Source organism: Pseudorasbora parva, chromosome 12, assembly GCF_024679245.1.
Source record: "Pseudorasbora parva isolate DD20220531a chromosome 12, ASM2467924v1, whole genome shotgun sequence".
Classification (NCBI taxonomy): domain Eukaryota; kingdom Metazoa; phylum Chordata; class Actinopteri; order Cypriniformes; family Gobionidae; genus Pseudorasbora; species Pseudorasbora parva.
In genome coordinates, this window is record NC_090183.1 from 10158428 (window position 1) to 10178509 (window position 20082).

General features: G+C 39.0%; 2 protein-coding genes across 3 annotated transcripts; both read left to right on the forward strand.

The window, feature by feature from the left end:
- The first annotated feature begins 2698 nt into the window (after window positions 1-2698).
- Window positions 2699-5395, forward strand: nfil3-3 (nuclear factor, interleukin 3 regulated, member 3). Its single transcript, XM_067458279.1, has 2 exons — window positions 2699-2857; window positions 3864-5395. Exon 2 carries the CDS (start codon window positions 3972-3974, stop codon window positions 4932-4934), a length of 963 nt encoding a protein of 320 aa, XP_067314380.1. The 5' UTR covers window positions 2699-2857; window positions 3864-3971; the 3' UTR covers window positions 4935-5395.
- A 5784-nt stretch (window positions 5396-11179) lies between these two features.
- Window positions 11180-19032, forward strand: nfil3-5 (nuclear factor, interleukin 3 regulated, member 5). 2 transcript variants are annotated; one of them, XM_067459024.1, is made up of 2 exons: window positions 11180-11709; window positions 14934-19032. In XM_067459024.1, the coding sequence occupies exon 2, from the start codon at window positions 15481-15483 to the stop codon at window positions 17272-17274; it is 1794 nt and encodes a 597-aa protein (XP_067315125.1). In that variant the 5' UTR covers window positions 11180-11709; window positions 14934-15480; the 3' UTR covers window positions 17275-19032. The 2 variants fall into 2 exon arrangements, with proteins under 2 accessions (XP_067315125.1, XP_067315126.1); XM_067459025.1 differs by having other exon boundaries at window positions 11180-11538.
- The last annotated feature ends 1050 nt before the right edge of the window (window positions 19033-20082 follow it).

Consider the following 20082-nt stretch of genomic DNA (forward strand, 5'->3'; position numbering starts at 1 on the left):
TTTTTAATTACTTTTGTAAACAGAGAGAGGAAAAAAGAGAGACGGAGAGGGAGAGAGAGAGAGAGAGAGAGAGAGAGAGAGAGAGAGAGAGAGAGAGAGAGAGAGAGAGAGAGAGAGAGAGAGAGAGAGAGAGAGAGGGTGGTAAGTGTTGACATCGCTCTGTCCTCAACTCACCCTCTCACTCTACGCGCGCGCCCGCGTGTGTGTGTGTGTGTGTGTGTGTGTGTGTGTGTGTGTGTACTCAGTGACTCAGACTCAAGCAACTGCCTTAATGTACTTAATCTAACAGAGACGTCACAGCAGGTCATGTGTTTGTCCTTATTTTGCGTAACTGCAGTAAGAAAACCACTCTTAAAACATAAAATTGGTTTACTGGTCTTTAAAAGAAGTTTAAGAAGTCATATTATGCCATTTAACAGTCTTTATTTTGTTTTTGGGGTATATGGGTGTGGGTTTGAATGTCTAAAAAACACATTATTTTCATTTTTTACATATTTTAGACTGTTGTCGCACCTCTCTTCCCAGTCTGTCAGTAACACTCTGGGGTGCATTTCCCAAAAGCATTATTAGTGAACTGGTCGCAAGTTCCATCATTATCAGCTTAGTTCAATAAGTCTGTGTTTATGGAAACCATACTTCCAACGAACATTTGCAAACAGCATCGCAACGTTGTGATTCGAGCAGTGATAATAAACATAGTTTCTTGTTTGTATGACATATAAACTTAATAAATCCTTATATTGAGCAAAAAAAAAAAAAAAAAAAGCAAGCTGACATTCAGTACAATATACACTGTACTGACAAAGGTTTTGGGACGCCTGCCTTAAAATGCACCATCCCATTCTTAATCCGTAGGGTTTAATATAGAGTTGGCCCACCCTTTGCAGCTCTAACAGCTTTAACTCTTATGGGAAGGCTTTTCACAATGTTTAGGAGTGTGTTTATGGACAGAGCATTGGAGGTCAACATCATGATGTTGGACGAGAAGGCCTGGCTCACAGTCTCCGCTCTAATTCATCCCAAAGGTTTTCTATTGGGTTGAGGTCAGGAATCTTGTTTTGTGCACTGGTGTGCAGTCATTTTGGAACAGGAAGGGGCCCATCCCCCCAAAAATCCACAAAGTTAGGAGCATGAAATTGTCCAAAATATCTTGGTATGCTGAAGCATTAAGAGAGTTCCTTTCAGTGGAACTAAGGGGCAAAGCCCAACCCCCAAAAAACAAACCCACACCACAATCCTCCCTTCACCAAACTTTCTACTCGGCACAATGCAGTGACCGCAAATAACCGTTCTCCTGGCAACCGCCAAACCCAGACTCGTCCATCGGATTGCCAGACAGAGAAGCGTGCTTGGAAGCAGGCTTCTGTATTTTATTTTATTTAATTTATTCATTTATTTGATATATACCTTGGGCGGGAATTATTTGAATTAATAATACTGTGACGTGCACATTCCCAGAATAAATAAGCTTTTTAACTTTTCACATCTTTTTCATGCTCAAACAGCAACACACTAAAGAAAGTTGAAAATGCACAAATGCAGGTCAAAAAATAATGCTATTTCATGCAGCATTTCTCTTTTACAGTTCTTTGGAACATTTTGGAGCATTTATTCTGATATATGAATGTGACGTTTTACAGTTATCGATGTTCTGTTGAACTGAAACTACCACTAAGACTACTGAAACACTAATGTCAGTTATAGCAATTGCTTACAACAAATATTATAATGTGGTTAAACATTATCAAATTGTTTGCCTTTTGGTAGCCTTAAAGGCAAAGGCACTTTAAGGTAAGAAAGAGACTAATGGATGAGCATGATGAGATTTCATTGCATGCTTTGTTACGATGGTAACTCAATGAAGAGCTGCTTTACAAAGGGTCTTTATGTTGTTTAACTCTGGCTGTCTGAGGACAACAGTTCTTTTTCAAAACAGGCCCAAATGCAAGACTATTTGTGTATCTGTCCTTTCTAAGATTTTTCGAATTTATCCCCATGATTAAATGCTACATTTAATGCTTAATTGTCAAATAACAACATGTGTATTGTATAGCAGAGATGCAGGAAGCGCAGCATGGTCAGTAAGGAGCTCTGCAGGATTACACATCAACTAAATCACTCCTTAAGCTCAAAGTCACTTTCTCCATTCAGCATAGCTATTGCGCAAATTCATTTGTTTAAAGATTCTGACATAAAAGGTGATGTTTCTGATTGGTATCACAGCAGGAGAAACATTTTAAAGCATGCAGTTAGGAATGTATGTTAGGGTTTTTACAGACTTCAGCAAAGGTTAAGTTTAATCAACAGCACTAATATATTATCAAAAAAAGTAATAAAAACAATTACGAAGAAAATGTGGGTTATACTGAGGCACTTAAAAAGGAAGAGAATTAGGCCTATAAATGTTATATCCAATAGATAAACACACACACACACACACACACACACACACACACACACACACATGAATTAAGTTTAGCTGTAATAAGTATAGAGTACCACAAATGCTGTTGAATTAGCTCAGTTTATTAATTGCATTTACTGTAGCCTATCAATAGTACTGACCTTAACAACGTGATAAGGTATTTTCGATAGATATCTTTACATTTCAGTTTGTTTGTTTGTGTGTATGTGCATTTTGCGCGCGCCTGTTGCGTTCGTTGTTCGGTCTGGCACTGCTGACCTCGCGCGTCGCGACCCGAGCTAAACCCTTCAGAGAAAGAGAGATATAGTAGGCTACGAGCAGCCGTTACAGGACAGACCCCTCCGCTCGCTACACAGAGGACATCGCTTTCATCCGTACTTCTGACAAGCAGTTTCTGATTTTTAAGCGAATCATTAAGCGTTTTACTGGAAGGTAAGCATATTATAATTTTGACAGCTCGTGCATGGTTGGCCGTGAACGATGGTCCATTATACAGGCTATAGAGGGCAGGCTACCTACACTTTATAAAAAGACACAGACTTTGAAATAAGCGTAAAATAAACGTAGGCTAAAACATTTAATCGTTAGTAATCGCGTTAAGAGAAAAGAAAACCGCGTTTTCTTAAGACATTCTGCAATATCGTGTAGCATACAATTGTGTGTCAAGAAAATGTCTACCATTTCTTTGTGGAGTAAACTCAGCTCAGTCTGGTCAATATGCAAAAATGCATCTTAGCATGGAATAACAATTAAATGCAAGATGAGCCATCTCCAAAATGCAATTCTCTTGTATCTGTGTCAGTTGCTCAGTTTACTGTTTACAAATATCTGAGAAAATCCTTGGTGAAATATTAACGGTATACATTATCTGAGTCCTGCTATCAAGATTTTCATGTCACTCATGTCTTTATAGCCTAAAAAATAAATATGAGAAGTTTTATTTTTATTTATTATTGAGAATTCAAAGTGATATCTCAGCCACAAACTTCTAAAACTGGTCAGTTAGAATTTAAAATCGGAATAACATGGTTTACTTTTTAAAGTTAATCATAAAATTATACAAAATACTACAACACACACACACACACACACAAATGTGTCAAAATTGTACCTTTAGGGGTACAACAGTTTGTCGCTAGGTCAGTACCCTTAAAATGATATCTTTGTACCTTTTATACTCCTAATAGGTGCATGTTAGTAGCCTACCTGTACCTTAAGGTGCTACTATAAACCTTTTAGTGGTAAAAAGGTACAAATATATAATTTTAAGGACACTGCCCCAGTGACAAGCTGTTGTAGCCCTAAAGGTACAATTTAGACACCTTGTTTTCCTTTTGGTCTGGGAGTACCTTTATTTGTAATTTGCATGCTACACAGTTATGTAATATGTGAGCCTGCTACATAAATGCCTCAATTTTATTTCTGCATCAACCACTAGAGGGAGGTAAAGTTCTTCAGGACGGCGACAAAGAGATTCTTGAATGCCAACATTATAGACCTGTGAGTCTTGAGATTTGACACATTCATCAAGCCCCAGACTCGCAGCATGAGGGACCAAAGTGTCACGCTGGCAGAACAGAGACTGATGTACTCTAAAGGAGTAACTGATCCAGTCAGTCGGGATGGTGCTGTATCCTTCACAGAAGAAACAGTGTCCGGCAGCATGCTAGCCCACTCTCTTCTTATTCATCCCAGAGGTCTGAGATGCCAAGAAAGTTCAGAGACTGTTGGCAGTCGCAAACGTGAGTCTATCCCTGCTGAGAAAAAAGACGAAGGTTACTGGGACAAGCGCAAAAAGAACAACGAATCCGCCAAGCGTTCGCGAGAGAAACGCCGCATCAGCGACATGGTGGTAGAGAACCAAGTTCTGGCACTTCTTGAGGACAATGCACGCCTGAAAGCTGAGCTACTGGCACTTAAGTTTAGATTCGGTTTGATCAAAGATCCCACAGATTCACCAGCACAGATCTGCTCATATGGTTCATATAATCAAACATTTCCAGCAACATCCTGCTCCTGTCCCAAAACTAACACACAACCTACCCATGGACACATACTGTCGACACCACAGCAAAACTATGGGCTCTTCATCCCTGGAGGATCAAGCATTGGGAGGCCAGAGCTCTCAGATGGTGCTGTAGGTGAACATATTAGACGACCTTATAGAGGTGAGCCAGGCCGTATCACAGAAGTGGATACGAATTCATTAGTGTCAGGATGGCAAAAGAACAACATGAAAGGTCTTCCTCACAAACTACGTTTTAAGATGCCATGTAGAATTGAAGGTGCTGAGGTTGAAAATCTCTCCTCAATTGTACAATCTCAGTCTACAGAGGGTTTATGGAGGCCACAGACACACACAGTACCACCGGCTTATTCAATAGCACCTCAGTATAACTCTTCAATTCACAGATACACAGAAAGTCACAGTGCTATTGGATTCCAGCTTAGAGCTTTGACTGAGGAAGTGGCCGAGCTCAAAAAACAGTTCTCTCAAAAGCAGCAGTGAACTGAGCTTGAATGTGTAACACCTGACTTCTGACCTATCCAAAGAAAGAAGCTCCTTTTTCTGATTGCTACAGACAAATATAAGAAGCCAGCTGGAGGTTCACTGCAACAGCTGGCAATCAGAGCGATTTTTCACTCTTGTGAAATTTTCACATGCCTGTCTGCAACACTTGTAAAGTTCATTACGTGCTGCTGGATTAAATGAGAAATATTAAAACAAAAGCTCTCCAGTGTTCTCCTGTATACTGTTGAGGTGTATTGTGCTTAGTTTAATATTCAACATTGAATCTGTATAAATTTCCTATTCAGCACCCATTATGTTTTCATTCAATTTCTGTTTATGGATTTTGGTTTTCTCAGTTTGTTTAATGCACGTGGGATTCAAAGCATTGTTCCTATTTTACAATCATTTTAACATGGTTCATTTTACACATCTAGCAGAATAAATCTTGTTTGATTATTTTTATTTTGTTTATGTTTTTTTACTCGGAAAGAATGGCAGTGAAATGTTTAACTCTGATTTACATCATGTTCATTAAAAGAACTGAGATAAAGAATAAAATAAAACAAGGCTCCAGTGAAAGTGGTAAAACACAAAAGCCCACAATGACACTCAAGAGGATTTTCATGATAATATTTGTTCTACAAACCAACATTCTTTACAACCCAAGGTCTGTATTTACCTCCAGTTTAATAATCTAGAAAACTCAACAGAAAATGAACTGTAGTTTTTGATGTATAGTGTTGATCACATGCGATAACCAATCTGTAAGATGTTTAGCATTTCAAAAATAAGAACAAAGCGCAATCATGACAATTGCATTTTTATTATTTAATACTGCCCGGAAGCAATTTTTGACACAAACTAATTATACTACCATTCAAAAGTGGGTTTTTTTTTTGTTTGTTTTTGGTTACACTTTATTTGAAGGTTTCCTTGTTACAGTGTAATTATACAGTAATAAGAATTATTATTACAGTTACAATGAGTAATAAGAATTACCTACATGTACTATAGGGCTAGGATTGGTAGGGATAAGCGGTGGTTTATATGGTTAGTTGCAGGAAATTATAGTAAGAACATTTATTACACGGCTCTGTGGACTACTTGATTCTGATTGGTCAATCGCACATTCCAGTGGATTGTTATTTCCAGATAACAACCGCTGATAAGGGTACTACGAGTTATCTTGACCGGTACTACTTCTATTCTTAACGCTGGCGCCATCTTGTGGTTTAAACAGCCGTGGGTTACAATGGAAGACTTCAAGGCAGGTTTCCTTTATAACGTTTTTAATATAGATATTTTTCTTACACAAACGCATCAATTCGAATCAGAAGGCTCTATTAACCCATCGGAGTCGTGGGGAGCACGTTATTTGACGGACAGCTGAATTTTTTATGGACTTCAAACACTTAAATATAACTCTGATTGTTTTGTCTGAAAGAAGAATGTCATATACACCTATGATAACTTGAGGGTGAGTAAATCATAGGCTTGGTTTCATTTTTGGGTGAACTAACCCTTTCAGCATTAATTTTTTAAAGCAGGATGGAACTGTTTTTCTTTGCGGAAGCTTTGCGGAAGAGCTAATAAAATATTTAATCTCAAGACAATATTTTGTGTCTTAATAATTATTTATTTGAGACTAGTAGCCCTGTAATAAGCGGGATAATTACACGGCTACTAGTCCTTCGCTTCGCATCGGGATCACTCTGTCCGGGTTTATTCTGTGATAACAACCGGCTGGGTGTACATTATCCCTTACGTAACACACTGTAATATAAAATTGAAATATTTAGCAGAAAAAACATTTTCAATATTAATAATCATAAGAAATGTTCTTTCGTGTGCACCAAATCAGCATATTAGAATAATTTCTGAAGGATCATGTGACACTAAAAATTCAGATTTGCAATCGCAACAATAAATTACATTTTAAAACATATTTATAAAACAGCTGAATTTAATTGTAACAGAATTTTACAATATTACTGTGCTTACTGTATTTTGATCAAATGCAGTATGGCTTCTTAATATTTTGAGTTGTCTCTTCAATCATTGATGACCGCAACAAGCACTAATCAACTGTAGGGAGAATCCAAATGTGAAAAGGGGTTAAAAACTATATTCGTAACGCTTATTTTTTGCAGAGCAGAACTATACATATTTATATAGTAAAATGTACTTTTTTAAATGTATAAAATGTAACTCTGGTAACCAAAGCACATGAACCTCATATACTGATTAGCTCTTTGCAGGGCAAAAGTCTATTTGGCTCCCAGTCTAAGTGGCTGATAACAGCAACAGCTTCAATGGCAGCGTCAGCATCTAAACGGCTATTTTAAGATGAGGGAGTGAAAGTCATTGATTCCCTATAGTAAGGTGTGACTATACAATGCTAAAAGAAACATTCCGTTAAGCAGGGCATGGTGTTCTAGGGTCATTGTGATTTTGCCAAGACAGACATGTTCCTGGAACATAGTTTGTTGATCCTGGAACAACATTCCTGAAAATGTAGTCCTAACCCCATACCTAAACCTATCGATAACTTTTCCATAAATTCAGAGGGAAATGGTGAATAACCTAACCCTGGTTTTAAGCCTAAACTTGACATAAACTGTAAACTTGTTCTTCAAATTTGATTGGTTGCATTGCAATTTTGTTCCAGGATCAACAAAGATGTTGATCCAGGAACATGGTGTACTGGGTGAAATCACATCCACCGTGTTCTTGTACCAAGGAGTGACTAGTAGAACAGAAAGAAACAGAAATGTATTTCCTCAAGAGATCCCACAGTTCCACTGTCTGCGAGACAGTTTATCGCAGCTACATGTTTAATGTCAACATCAGCACTTCTGTTGTTATTTTAAGCAGCGGGAGACAAAGATATTGATTCACGAATGCATTTTTGCTCAATGTTAAACATGCAAAGCAATGCAAAAAGAAACAAGCAAGCAGCAGCAGTGGGTCTAAGCAAAAGGTTTACAGGCTCATCCGCCTGAACTGTCGTCTGTATTCTGTACTCTTTCAAAGAGTCAATTTGAAAAGTGTGAAATAATATGTGTGAAATGGAAATAATAATATTAGTAGTAATAATACATTCACTGCTAATATGCACCCCGGTGTAGTATCATACAGTATACTGCTATAATATACTATTGCAATCCTTAACATGCTAGTAAATCATGATATATAATTTTAAAAACCACTGATTATTGATAAAACTGAATATTTGTAGAAATATCAGTGATACATTTTTGTTCTAATAAACACCTTAGGGTCATGACCTTGAGCACAAGGCTAAATTATCTGTAAAAACACAAACCCTGTTTGTTTCTTAACAGACACAGGTATAATAATAATGATTGTTGTAGCTATGTATATTATTATTATTATTATTATTATTATTATTATTAACATTTAAAACTTAAAATGTCTCCTGTTTTAAATGTTGCCATGTGAGGGCACCACCAAGCTTTGTTTACATATTTATTGGTTGGCGGATGACGTAATAAAATGTATTTTTAAAATGTATATTAGCTAGACACATACCAATAAACACTATGCACATCTACAACATAAATGTGGTCTTGATTTGAAAACAATAAGGTGTAAAACACATATATTTTATGAATGAGGCAGGATTTCATAATATTGCCCCCACTCTTAACATCTGCTCCCCTTGGATCTTAGATCTACTAGTCTAGTGGACCGGCAAATAGACAATACAGGCAGCTTCACAGAGGATGCCTATGCTGCTTCCTGTTCCATGATCCACATTAGATAAACACACATTGGGTTCTTTGTCTCTCCCAGCACCCCTCATCAACCCCTCTCTATCTGCAAGGAGGGAGGGGGGTGTGGGGGGAACCAGTTGCTAGGCAGGCAGCATAACGGTTGCCTAGGGAACTGTAGCAGACGCAGCTGTGAGTGAATGGGGGAGAATGCAGAGGGGGAGGGAAAGGCAAGTTCAAGGCCAACACCCCCAATCTGCGTAGTGTCCGTCAGCACCGCAACAGATGAAGGGGGAGCGCATGGGCTGGCGGCATAGGCCTAAAACTGGCATGTCTCTTACCTCCCTCTTGATCCTAGCACTTCCCTAGGATGTTCTAGTGTGGATTAAGACAGAGCAAGAGGTCACATGTTCTAAAGATTGTTGCAGCTGGCTTTAAAATTTTGATGCTACTAAAAATACACATAGGCTAGTTGAGTTGATTTTGAAACGTTCGGAAGGTTCACATACACATTTGCAGGGAAAATAATTGCATTGCCATACTTGAATTTGAATGTAAATTAATTTTCTTTGAATAAACTTTCCCACAAAAGGACCTGAGTCAAGTGCACTTACTAAGAAGTATTTGAGGCGATTACTTTCATAAAAACAAACATTCTGTCATCATTTACTTACTGTCAAGTGGTTCCAAACCGCTTTGATTTTCTTTCTTCAAGGAACACAAAAGAAGATATGTTAAAGATTATGGGTAACCAAACAGTGGATGAGCCCCATAGACTCCCATAGTAGTTTTTTTTTTTCATATGGATGTCAATGAGGTCCATCAACTGTTTTAGTTGCAGTCATTCTTCAAAATATATTCTTCTTTTGTGTTCAGCAAAAAAAAGACCACTTGAGGGTGAGTAAATGATGATGGAATTTAACATTTTGGCCGAACTATCTCTTTAAGCAGGTATCTAAGGATTCAAAATGAGTAAACGGTTGGAATAACCTACATTTGTTCTCTGAGAGATGTCGTTAAATGTTTGTTTATGTGTAATTAGTATCTTCTGAGAACTGTACAGTACCCTGTATCACTTAAAACAGGAAGAACCATACTCATTCATGTTGTGTAATATGTGACTGGGGGTAAAAATTACACAGACAAGCACACATAACCATATGTCTGTGCACACTAGAATAGAATGCTTAGAATGTAACTTGAACTTGCCTTCCTGTTCTGAGCCTGTATCTGGTTTTGAAACAGGCAGTCTACCTTCTTAAAAAAGCTGTCCTGCCAGCAATAAATTGCATTTTTGGGCAACAGAAAATCAAATGCAGAACTAAATAACACTTAATTTAGTTAGCAGGATAAAAACATTTTTTCTAGGCTCATTTCTATTTATAAATTGATGCATATAGTCTAATATGTTTTATTGGATGTTTTTAATTATTAAAATGTAGATTACACTGACTTTAGACATTTTACTAACTATTAAGTAACTTTGCAACTATACGTCAACTAACTCTCTTAGAATAGGCTATTAGTAGACCGTAGCAGACTGCTAGTAGACTGTTAGGGTTAGAGTTTGTAGAATAAGCTGACATGTAGTTGCAAAGTTACTTATAGTTCGAAAAATGTATAAGTGGACCATCAAAATAAAGTGTTAAAAACGACTAATTACAACGTACATATTGTTACAATGAACTTACATATACTGCTCATTTACAGCCCAGCATGAATAAATATATAGATATAATATATTATATTTACACAAATAATATGTCCTCTAGATTATCATTTTAATTGGCTAATATTTCATTATCAGATCAATAATAATAATTTATGTCTGATATAGCCTATTACAGAACATAATATTTTACTAAAATTCTTTTTTTTCTCATGCATTTGTTACCACTGTTTTAATTAATTTCTATGTAAAGCACTTTGAATTGCCATTGGGTATGAAATGTGCTATACAAATAAACTTGCCTTGCCTTGCCTAAAAAGATGTTTTGTCTTATAATTTGTTAGGCCAGAATAGAGAACCATCTTTAATGGTCAAATATATGATTTTATTCATTATACCACAGATAATAAAAAATAAATAGAAATATCAGTATTACATTTTTCCCAAATAACACATTGTTGGGTCATGACCTTGAGCACAAGGCTATGGCGATGGATAGATGGATTAGACAGACAGACAGACAGACAGACAGACAGACAGATAGATAGATAGATAGATAGATAGATAGATAGATAGATAGATAGATAGATAGATAGATAGATAGATAGATAGATAGATAGATAGATAGATAGATAGATAGATAGATAGATAGATAGATAGATAGATAGATAGATAGATAGATAGATAGATAGGTTAGCATTACGTTTGTAAACAAACGAGACATTTCTTTGAGCAAAAGTGTCTTTTATGTAATCGTGAATATTTACGCAACATTAGCTAGCAGTCTCGTAACCTCCTTCTTTGAGCGAAGCTGTTGAATACACAGCGGCGTATTGGAGCAACTGCACACTGCCGTATATGTGGTCGGTGATGAGGTGAATGTCGTTACAAGGAACCGGAGAAGAGCTGTTTTTGAACAACTCCGTCCCCGGTCTCTTCGGTCATTTCGGCAGGAGCGGAAGCTTGTGTATCGTCATGATGAAACAAAAACGTGACTAGGCACCCAAAGCTCCGTGTTATGCAACCGCTGACCTACTAACACACATTCGAGGACGACAAGAGGAGAGTGTGTGTACGTGTGTGTAAGAGAGGAAAATTGGAGCAAAGCCTCCGACATAACACAAGGACGAAGAGGGAGGGAGAGATAGACGGCGAATAGCAGCACATTCAGGGAGTCACATTATTCGACACAAAGCCGGTGAGTGGATCACGAACCACGCGGGACATTTTCAGCCCAGACTGAAGTTGTAAAAGGACGAAAGACCAGAATCGGGACGAGAAACGGCACATAGATGCGCGTACCTGCGATTTATTGAAGAATAAAAAAGGATTCTTCCGTTTAACTAAACGAATGCGCCATTTCACATAGGTGAGTTCAACGGCACTCTGTTTATCATATAACGTCCATATTTCATAATATGTGCTGTGTCTGCGTGTAATGTGTTTTGAGGAGCTTGTAACAGGCAGAACAGTTGTAGGCTAGGCTCTTACCTTGCAACGTGGTCAGGGCATGTTATTGTTCACATGGAAACCGACTCGGGGTCTGCATAGCTCAAATGCTTCGCTGAATGAAAATGTTGTTGGTTTTCAATGGCTATCTCTGTATTGTTTATGTTTGCCTATTGTATACTCTAAGGTAGCAACAGATTATCTCGCATTTTGCTTTGCATTAATATTCACATTCAATGTCAAGGCGAGAGGGTCGTGGCGTGGGGGAGGTGGTGATCATTACGAAATCCAAAAGCGTGAGTGGCTGTGGGTCAGTTAATGTCTGTGCATTGCGGTGGCATCATCCCCGTGCTTTTCTGTAAGTAAGTTGCAAGTCAGCGTTCCTATCACAGCATATGGTTGTAAAATAACGCGTGGCGGCTTGCATCTCCCGATAGAGACCACGCGAAGGGTTGCACGGTGTTCAGTGGCGAGCAGAGAAAGACCTCTTCAGATGCGCGAGATGTTCAAAAACCCCATCCCCATAGTGAATTAAATTCTCGCAATGTGAGTGCGTGTCTCATGGGTTCTTGTGCAATGTGAAGCGACGTCAAACTTTTGGTTGGGAAAGATGCAGGTTTGGTTACAAGCGGAGTGATGTGCAGAATGTTTAATAACGTATTTGTCTATGGAAGTGAGGGGGGAGGGGGGTTGTGATGCAATCCACATCGCATGTCTAGATTATAAAAAATGACCTATACTCCCAGGCTAAGTACACTATGCCCCTTTATAATTCCACCACTCCCCATTCAGCAATGCCAGGAATCTGAAACTGCCTCACATTGCTCCCAAACTTCTTACAATTACGTAGCATCAGTCTTAAACCCGAATGAGAACATTAAAAAAGATGTGCATACAGGTGGTGAGTCTCCTTAACAAACTAGTCTGAAGGGTACGTTAGCTATCCTAGTCTCTGACAACTTTCATAGACGGCTATTTTGATTTCAGCATTAACCCCTGTAATTAAGAGTCTAGCCAAAGCACGTTCAGTCATACTGGCCTACTTGGCTTTTAAGTTGGAAGAAAGACTAGAGGGCGGCGTAACAGTTCTTCTTGCATGTGACAGGGCGAACACATGCAGGGAGGCTTCCAGCTGTAAACATTATCCATGTGGGACGGTGCATAACTGTGTGCTTAATTGGACTACAAGCTCTTTTTCCTCAAATGTACACTCTTAATACCCGGAAGAAAAGTAAGCTAAGGGAACTAATAACACAAATGTGTATGTGGTCAAAAGTGTTAGGATGGTTATGTAATGTCCTCCCTTTTTCTTTGATCACCATTACTATCCTAAGCCACATAAAATAAAGGTTTACAGACACTATATTTATAGTAACTTGGGTGTCTGAGCCCAGCATGTCCTAAATGATCCTCAATTATGATAATCTGGCATCGAGCCACAACCTGCAGTCTGAACTGCACAATACTGCATGCTCTGATTCCCGGCTGCTGAGTGATATTACAAAAGCTAAACCGTATCGGGCAATCCTTGTGGTGGGAGAGCAGAATCTCTCATTTTGAAATCTTCCTCCCTTTCTCAATGTGTTTCGGGCGTGAATCATAGCCAGCTTTAATCTAATATTCTGATGCTGACGTATGTGCTCTTTTTTCGTACCTCTGCAATGCTGGTAGATTCCTCTTATCCCCCATTTGGAATCCTTAACTCCTCCCTCACGCAAGCACACTATTTTTGGTAGGCACTATAATTCCTCCCCACTTGCTCTGACGCACTCTCTCACAGACACACATCCGCGGACGCACACACCGTTGCCGCCCCACTGACCTATTTTACAGCATAGCGTTGGACCCAGTGCGCGCACGCACCGTGTTTACGGAGCAGCCGATTTCTAGGTCAGTGGGACACACACGCGCAACGTCCACCGCCCTCCCCGTGCTCTCATTTACGTTCCTGTGGAAAAACGGTCATGCATGGACGATACTTTGGGCTTTCATGTTTTCTGGAAAGATGCAGTCCCCACAATGCTGTGTGCCTAACCCCAATAAACAAAGTAACCCACACATTTAAAAATACAAAGTAATACTCACTCATGTGGTTGAAGATAAGGGACAATTCAATCAGGCTTAAACAAAACAGGCATAGGCAAAATTGTGTTTGCGTTTGAGAACAATGGGCTGTTTGTGTTGGACTTTTTTGTTCCTCTTCCTCTTTTTTGCCGTTGAAGTGAACTATCAGAATGCTGGGTGTTGAGGTTGTGTTTTAGCGATGGTGCAATAGCTGTGTGTGATTATGTAACATGAACTCACGACGAGCTAACAAATCAAGGGCAAAGTCCTAATAGTTTAAGTTCAGTAACAAAAAGAGGTTATTGAGGTTATCTACTGCAGAATGAAGCACAAATCTTAACAAAACGGGATCATAAAAAATAGCACGTAAAAAAGTCATTTAAAAAGAGAGTTATATACATTACATACTTCTTTTTAATAAACAAAAATGTCCTTATTTAAATTGTCAATAAATTATTTTTGGATCACAAATAAATGATATAAAGAGAATGAAGGTTATCCCGGATATTCGGCACCTTTGGTTCCCTGCAGTCCTGGCAGTCAGTCAGGTGTCTCTGATTATATGACAGTGCAGTATCTTACACAATAAGTGTCCTACTGCAGCACGGCATGTTCTCCTACTCCCTGAGCTACACTACTCTACTGACCTACATTTCTCTAGAGCTCATAGGACAGAGAAAAAACAGAACATTTCAGTTGCTGCCAAGATTGGAAATGGAACACTGGTTGTTTCCGAATTACTACAAGAGAATAAATTTCGCTAATGCATAATTTGACATTCGTCCATGGTATTTATCATCAAAGCTGCAAATTTTGGATAGGAATTGAAAGGAAAAGGTCTTCACAAAACCCTCATATTAAAAGTTAAAACATTCTAGTTTAAGGGATTTAAATTACTTCTAAACTGCGCAACATGAAATACGGTAAATACAAATAGATTTCAAAGCAATATACTATTCATAATAACTAATCAGACTTACTTCATTAATTCATGTTACCTTTAACTCTGTGATGTAGTTGTTTTTGTTCATTCTTGTGGACACATTTCAGTAAACACATCCTGTTTCATTGTCTTTACAGATCTGTTCAAAAGAGACTGGGATAAACCATTGAGCTGAGACGGATCTAATGAAAGATCAACATCTTTTGGGGGTGATTGAAAAGTAAGATTTCCCAGAAGAAATCCCGGCCTATACTACCACGTCACCCATCAAGAACAAGGAGCTTTGCCAAGTCAACAAATTTGCATTGTCTAAAATCTGAGAGAACTGGAAGCAAGCTAAACAACAAAAAAAGAAGTCTATCCCTTTTCTGGGACTGAAAAAAACTTGGAAAACACTAATCCAATGACGGTTGTTTTTGTTGCCTTCCATCTTTTTCTTATCTTTTTGACCAATCTGGACACTTGAAAGGTTTGAAGACTGGATCGAGTTGGAGGAAATAACCATCAATTAGAAATAGGTACGTTTCCTCTTTAGAGGAAAAAAACAGAATACGTCATTGCACAATACTGGCAATTAAGTGTGTTTTTGAAGTTAATCAGAAACACATACTCTTCAGTATTACAACTTTAAATTTCAATGTCCACTGCGTGCCAGTTATACAAACTGGCCTCAATAGGAACATAATGGAAAGCCTAAATCTTCCTACCCAAAATAACAGTGCCAGCTTGGACACATTAGAAACGTACTCAAACTACAGTGAGAGTTTACCATCACCTCAAATTGCCAGTCCTCCCCGTCAAGGCCGACTAATAAAACCAAAACCTAACACCTCCTGTCGACGGAAGCGGGAGTTCATCTCAGATGAGAAAAAAGATGCATCTTACTGGGAAAAACGACGCAAGAATAATGAGGCTGCAAAGAGGTCGAGGGAGAAACGCCGGCTCAATGATATGGTGCTGGAGAACAGGGTAATAGCACTGAATGAGGAAAATGTGCGGCTGAAGACAGAACTCCTGCAATTGAAATTGAGATTTGGACTCATAAGCTCTGCCTCTTACATGGAAAAGACCCAACAGATCAGCAGTGGTAGTGAGGCAGCGACTAATGGAGCTAATGGTTCAGGAGCAACTTCCGGAAATCCATATTACTCAAGCAGTGGATACTCTAGTGCTTCTCAGGTCATGATGAATTCTGATTCCTCAGAGGCTGAGCAGCCGTCCAGGAGTGAACGCCACACAACGTTATCCAAGTACTCCCCCCGTGGGTCACTCTCCGACATGTCTGATGGATCTTCACGGGACAGTCCTGAACCTATAAACTTTGACATCAAACACGAGAGCTCTGGAATGGACATTAACAGGCTTGAGGCAAGTGTTCTTAATGGCATGTTCAATGGCCATCAAAATCTCGGACGATTGGAGACTCACCAATCTCAAGAAATGGATCAGCAAGAAGGCATCAACAACCCAGCCCCACCATCTGCCACGCCTCAAAGAAGTGTCATCCTCTTTCGTTCTGGAAGCAGCTCCTATCCTATTGAGAGCCAAAGGGTTGAGGACATGGAACAACAGGTGGCATCCCAAACACAACAGAATGGGCAAATCACCCATTTTAGTCAAACAGGGTGTGGTCTACAAATAAGACCTGATGGTTTAGAGACTCTTTCAGAGGTAGCACAACAGCTGGCCAGGAGGTCTTTGGATTCACCAAGCTATGAATTCACTAACGGTAAGGCAGATGCTGGGGAGAGCAGGCGGTTTGTCATACAGCAACAAGACCTGAGTGTTCAAGGACAATGCAGAAATCAGGTTCAAGACAGCACCTCAAATTCGTTTGCCCCAGATTTGCTCAGTGAGGCAGGAAAAGCCCTTGTATGCCAACGGTCCAATCCCTACCTCGGCAGTCTGAACGAGGAGCCACCAGAGCTAACGTTTGAAGGTTGCCCAAGAGCAGATGGCTTCTACCAAGAGCACTCCTCCTCAGGCAAGGACACCTCCTCTAGTGACGGTGACCCACGCAGCTCAGATAAAGAAGCCTCTACTGATGATGAATCTCCCTCATCCTCTTCCTCTGATACCGGTGGATTTCACGCCATCCACCAGTCAGCATCCTCACCCACCATGGTCATCAGTGATTCTTACCAGTATGGTGACAACCAAGGTGAAATGAAAGGCACTGCTCTGCCACACAAGCTAAGGCTTAAGTATAGAGCACTATCTAATGGTGGCTCCCAAGACTTTCCGGCTACAACAGCTGCTACGTCACCTGATTCCGCTCTGCCTCAGCACCCGTACCTGGCGTTAGCGCAGGTTCACCAGCAGCAAGGCAGCAGCTCTGGAAGCAAGGAAGGGGAGAGTGAGACAGCAGATGAACTTTGCACACAACACTATCCTTCCAGAGAAAAGCAAGAGGGGTGGAAGGAAAGCGGGAAGAGGAGCTCAGGAGGACGAGGTAGCAGAAACAAGAAACGGGACTGAAACTGGCATATCACATGCTTTAATAGAGTTAAGATAGGACTTGATAAAATGCCATCGTTACCATCCTATAGAAAGAAAAAAGAAAATGGTACCAATTAATTGCATGAAAGTCTACTGCTTATACATTACAACAACAACAACAACTAGAAAGTACCCTGTTCGAGGTCGGTTTTCTTATCAAGAGCGATTTTGTGACTTTTGATGCAGCTCTGTTCTCTCTCTTTCATAAGCACTTAACTATAACTTTAAAAAGTTACAAAGAGGAAACTGAGATCTTTCTAATGACCTTTTTCCTCTTTCAAAACAAACCTACAAAACTCTGTATAGCAACCTTTGACTCCACCTTTGAATATTTACATATCTCTGCCATGTTTCGTAGCTTAGCTAAATTGATGGGTAGTTCCTGAACACCACAATTCATGGAGTTAAAGACATTCTTTTCTCCCTAATGATTTCAGAAGAAAAAACCTCAACAGCTTTATGCCTGTCTTTCTCCTTCTCTGCCTTTGGACTTATTATTGAAGCACTTGGATTATTATAATACTGTGACATGACTAAACATATCATATTTCAGTATATTTTATGAAAAACATGTCAATCTTTAAGAGTAGAAAAGTGGGAGAAAGACTACAAACACTGTCTACTTCTTACTGTTTGAATTCCTGTATAGTCTGTTCCTAATGTTCATGTTTGACGCTTCCATTATATTTTCTAAGTCATCGTATTTATGTCTCTGTGTCATTTGAGAGATACCAGAATGTTCTCTTTGTAGTGTTTCAGTCATTCATAGGTCAACGCTAACCAGTGAAATTCACCTTTTGTCCAGTACATTGCTATACTGTATCAATGTAAAGGAGCCTGACGGATTGACCCTCTCCAAAGGTCACTGTGACCAGTCCTTTTTTTAAAAAAAAGAAAAAAAGAAAAGAAAAAGTTGCAATCTACCTGACATTTAGCCAAATTAGAGTAAAAGCCCTTTTTAGAAATGTCAAGGTGGTCTCTTCCAAGTTAATATGTGGACTGTACAAAGTGTAAAATATATCATTGCCATCTCCAGATGGTCATGTCCTCTGTGGTCAGGTTTCAGAGACGCCTCACATGCTACCTCATGAGAAGAAACGGTTGAGGTTACTCAGAACTGAAGAGTTTCTCCTTTGGTGCGTGTAGCCCATTGCATCATCATGACCATTAAATGTTGCATATAAAAGTTGACACAGAAAAATGCTGCAGCACACAATGTGTTATCTAGACACAAATTCAGTCCTACTAGTTGTCTTTGTAGAATTGACCACAGCTGAAAGCTGCTTCTGCACTGAATTTTTTTCATCAGATTTTATACAATCTGTGTTTATTGTTCCCAAACAGGTGCCTGGCACTGGCCATTATGTAAAAAGTGTACAGACAAATTCTCTTTTGAGTATTTTAAGTTTGTATCAAGTTTATTTTGGCATTCTATAATAATAATTATAATTATTAATATTGTATTTTTATTTTATATTCCAATGCTATTATTCTTTTTTGGGTTGATATTTCTTGTGTCTGTTGTCTGTTCACCTCAATGTGATACAGTATGTATTTTCATGTCCTGTTCATCTATTTTCACCTCTGTACCCTGGTGTATTGTGTGGTATTTACTGAAGTTTTAAGAAAAAAAAAGAAAAGATGTTTGTTAAAAGAGGTGGGCGTACCTGTCAAGGTGCTCAGAATGACACTAAAGGAGTGGAAAGAAAAATAAAACATGTTGTATGTTGAATTTAAGTCGCCTAATGTCGTTTATACTACTCCACAAGCCTTAATGCCCCATAATAAAGTGTTACCATAAACAATACCAACACATGCACCCCCACAAGATTTAAAATCATGCCAAAAGTAGAGCAAACCGACTTTATGCTTTCAACTTTTCCTCTCCCCTTCTAGCACGTTAAACTAATTGAAGTGAGAGCTTTGCAAATGCATAGGGACACTTTGTACTCCTGCAGGGCGCAAGAGTCATCCAATATGATGTAACACTGTCCAAGTCACAGCACTTATGTCACAGCCCGAAGAAACACACACACAGAGAGAGAGAGAGAGAGAGAGAGAGAGAGAGAGAGAGAGAGAGAGAGAGAGAGACCGAATAAAAAGTTTTTATTTCTCTCCTCCAAACATGCATCGATGGATTAAATTACCAACGTCATAAAAAGAAGTAAACTGCAAATTATACGTTTAAACGAACGTGAGATAATTGGAAAAGAACATGATGTAGCGGGTCACACTGTTCACTGGTCATAAAAATATACTCAGGCACTAATTCAAAGAAAAAGATAGACTAGAGAGGAAAACAACTTATGTAACTGTTCTGATATCAATTGACATTATAAAAAAAATGCTTGGAGTGCAGGTCATAAACCAATCTCTTCTACCTACCTACCTTTCTCACTATTTATCCACCAGATCATTTCTGATGCACATTTTTTAAGCGTTAATGATTACCTGTCATTTATTCATTAATGTATTGCTCCTGTGGTAGACTGGCAGGCAGTTTGTTATATGACTTACCCTTTCCGGCATTAAGTAATATGCATGCATGGCACTTACACAACCTGCCATACAACCTTCATCCTTTATGTATGTTCTACCATTTTACAACTACAGAGCTATAATTCAAAACAGACAGTCTGTTGACAATACATTCTTTACAAGGTGTCTAATTCTTTTTGTGTGTGTGTCGTTGATGATGTCACATGAATAAGCAAGCTGTGCTGCACTACCGGTTGCTACGGTAGCGAGAGCCAACACAAGAACAAAAGCAAGGTGACTTTTAGCAAG

Excerpts from the sequence above, each read along its gene's own strand:
- nfil3-5 (XM_067459024.1), top strand. The coding sequence starts at position 15,481 with ATGGAAAGCCTAAATCTTCCTACCCAAAATAACAGTGCCAGCTTGGAC.
- nfil3-3 (XM_067458279.1), top strand. The coding sequence starts at position 3,972 with ATGAGGGACCAAAGTGTCACGCTGGCAGAACAGAGACTGATGTACTCT.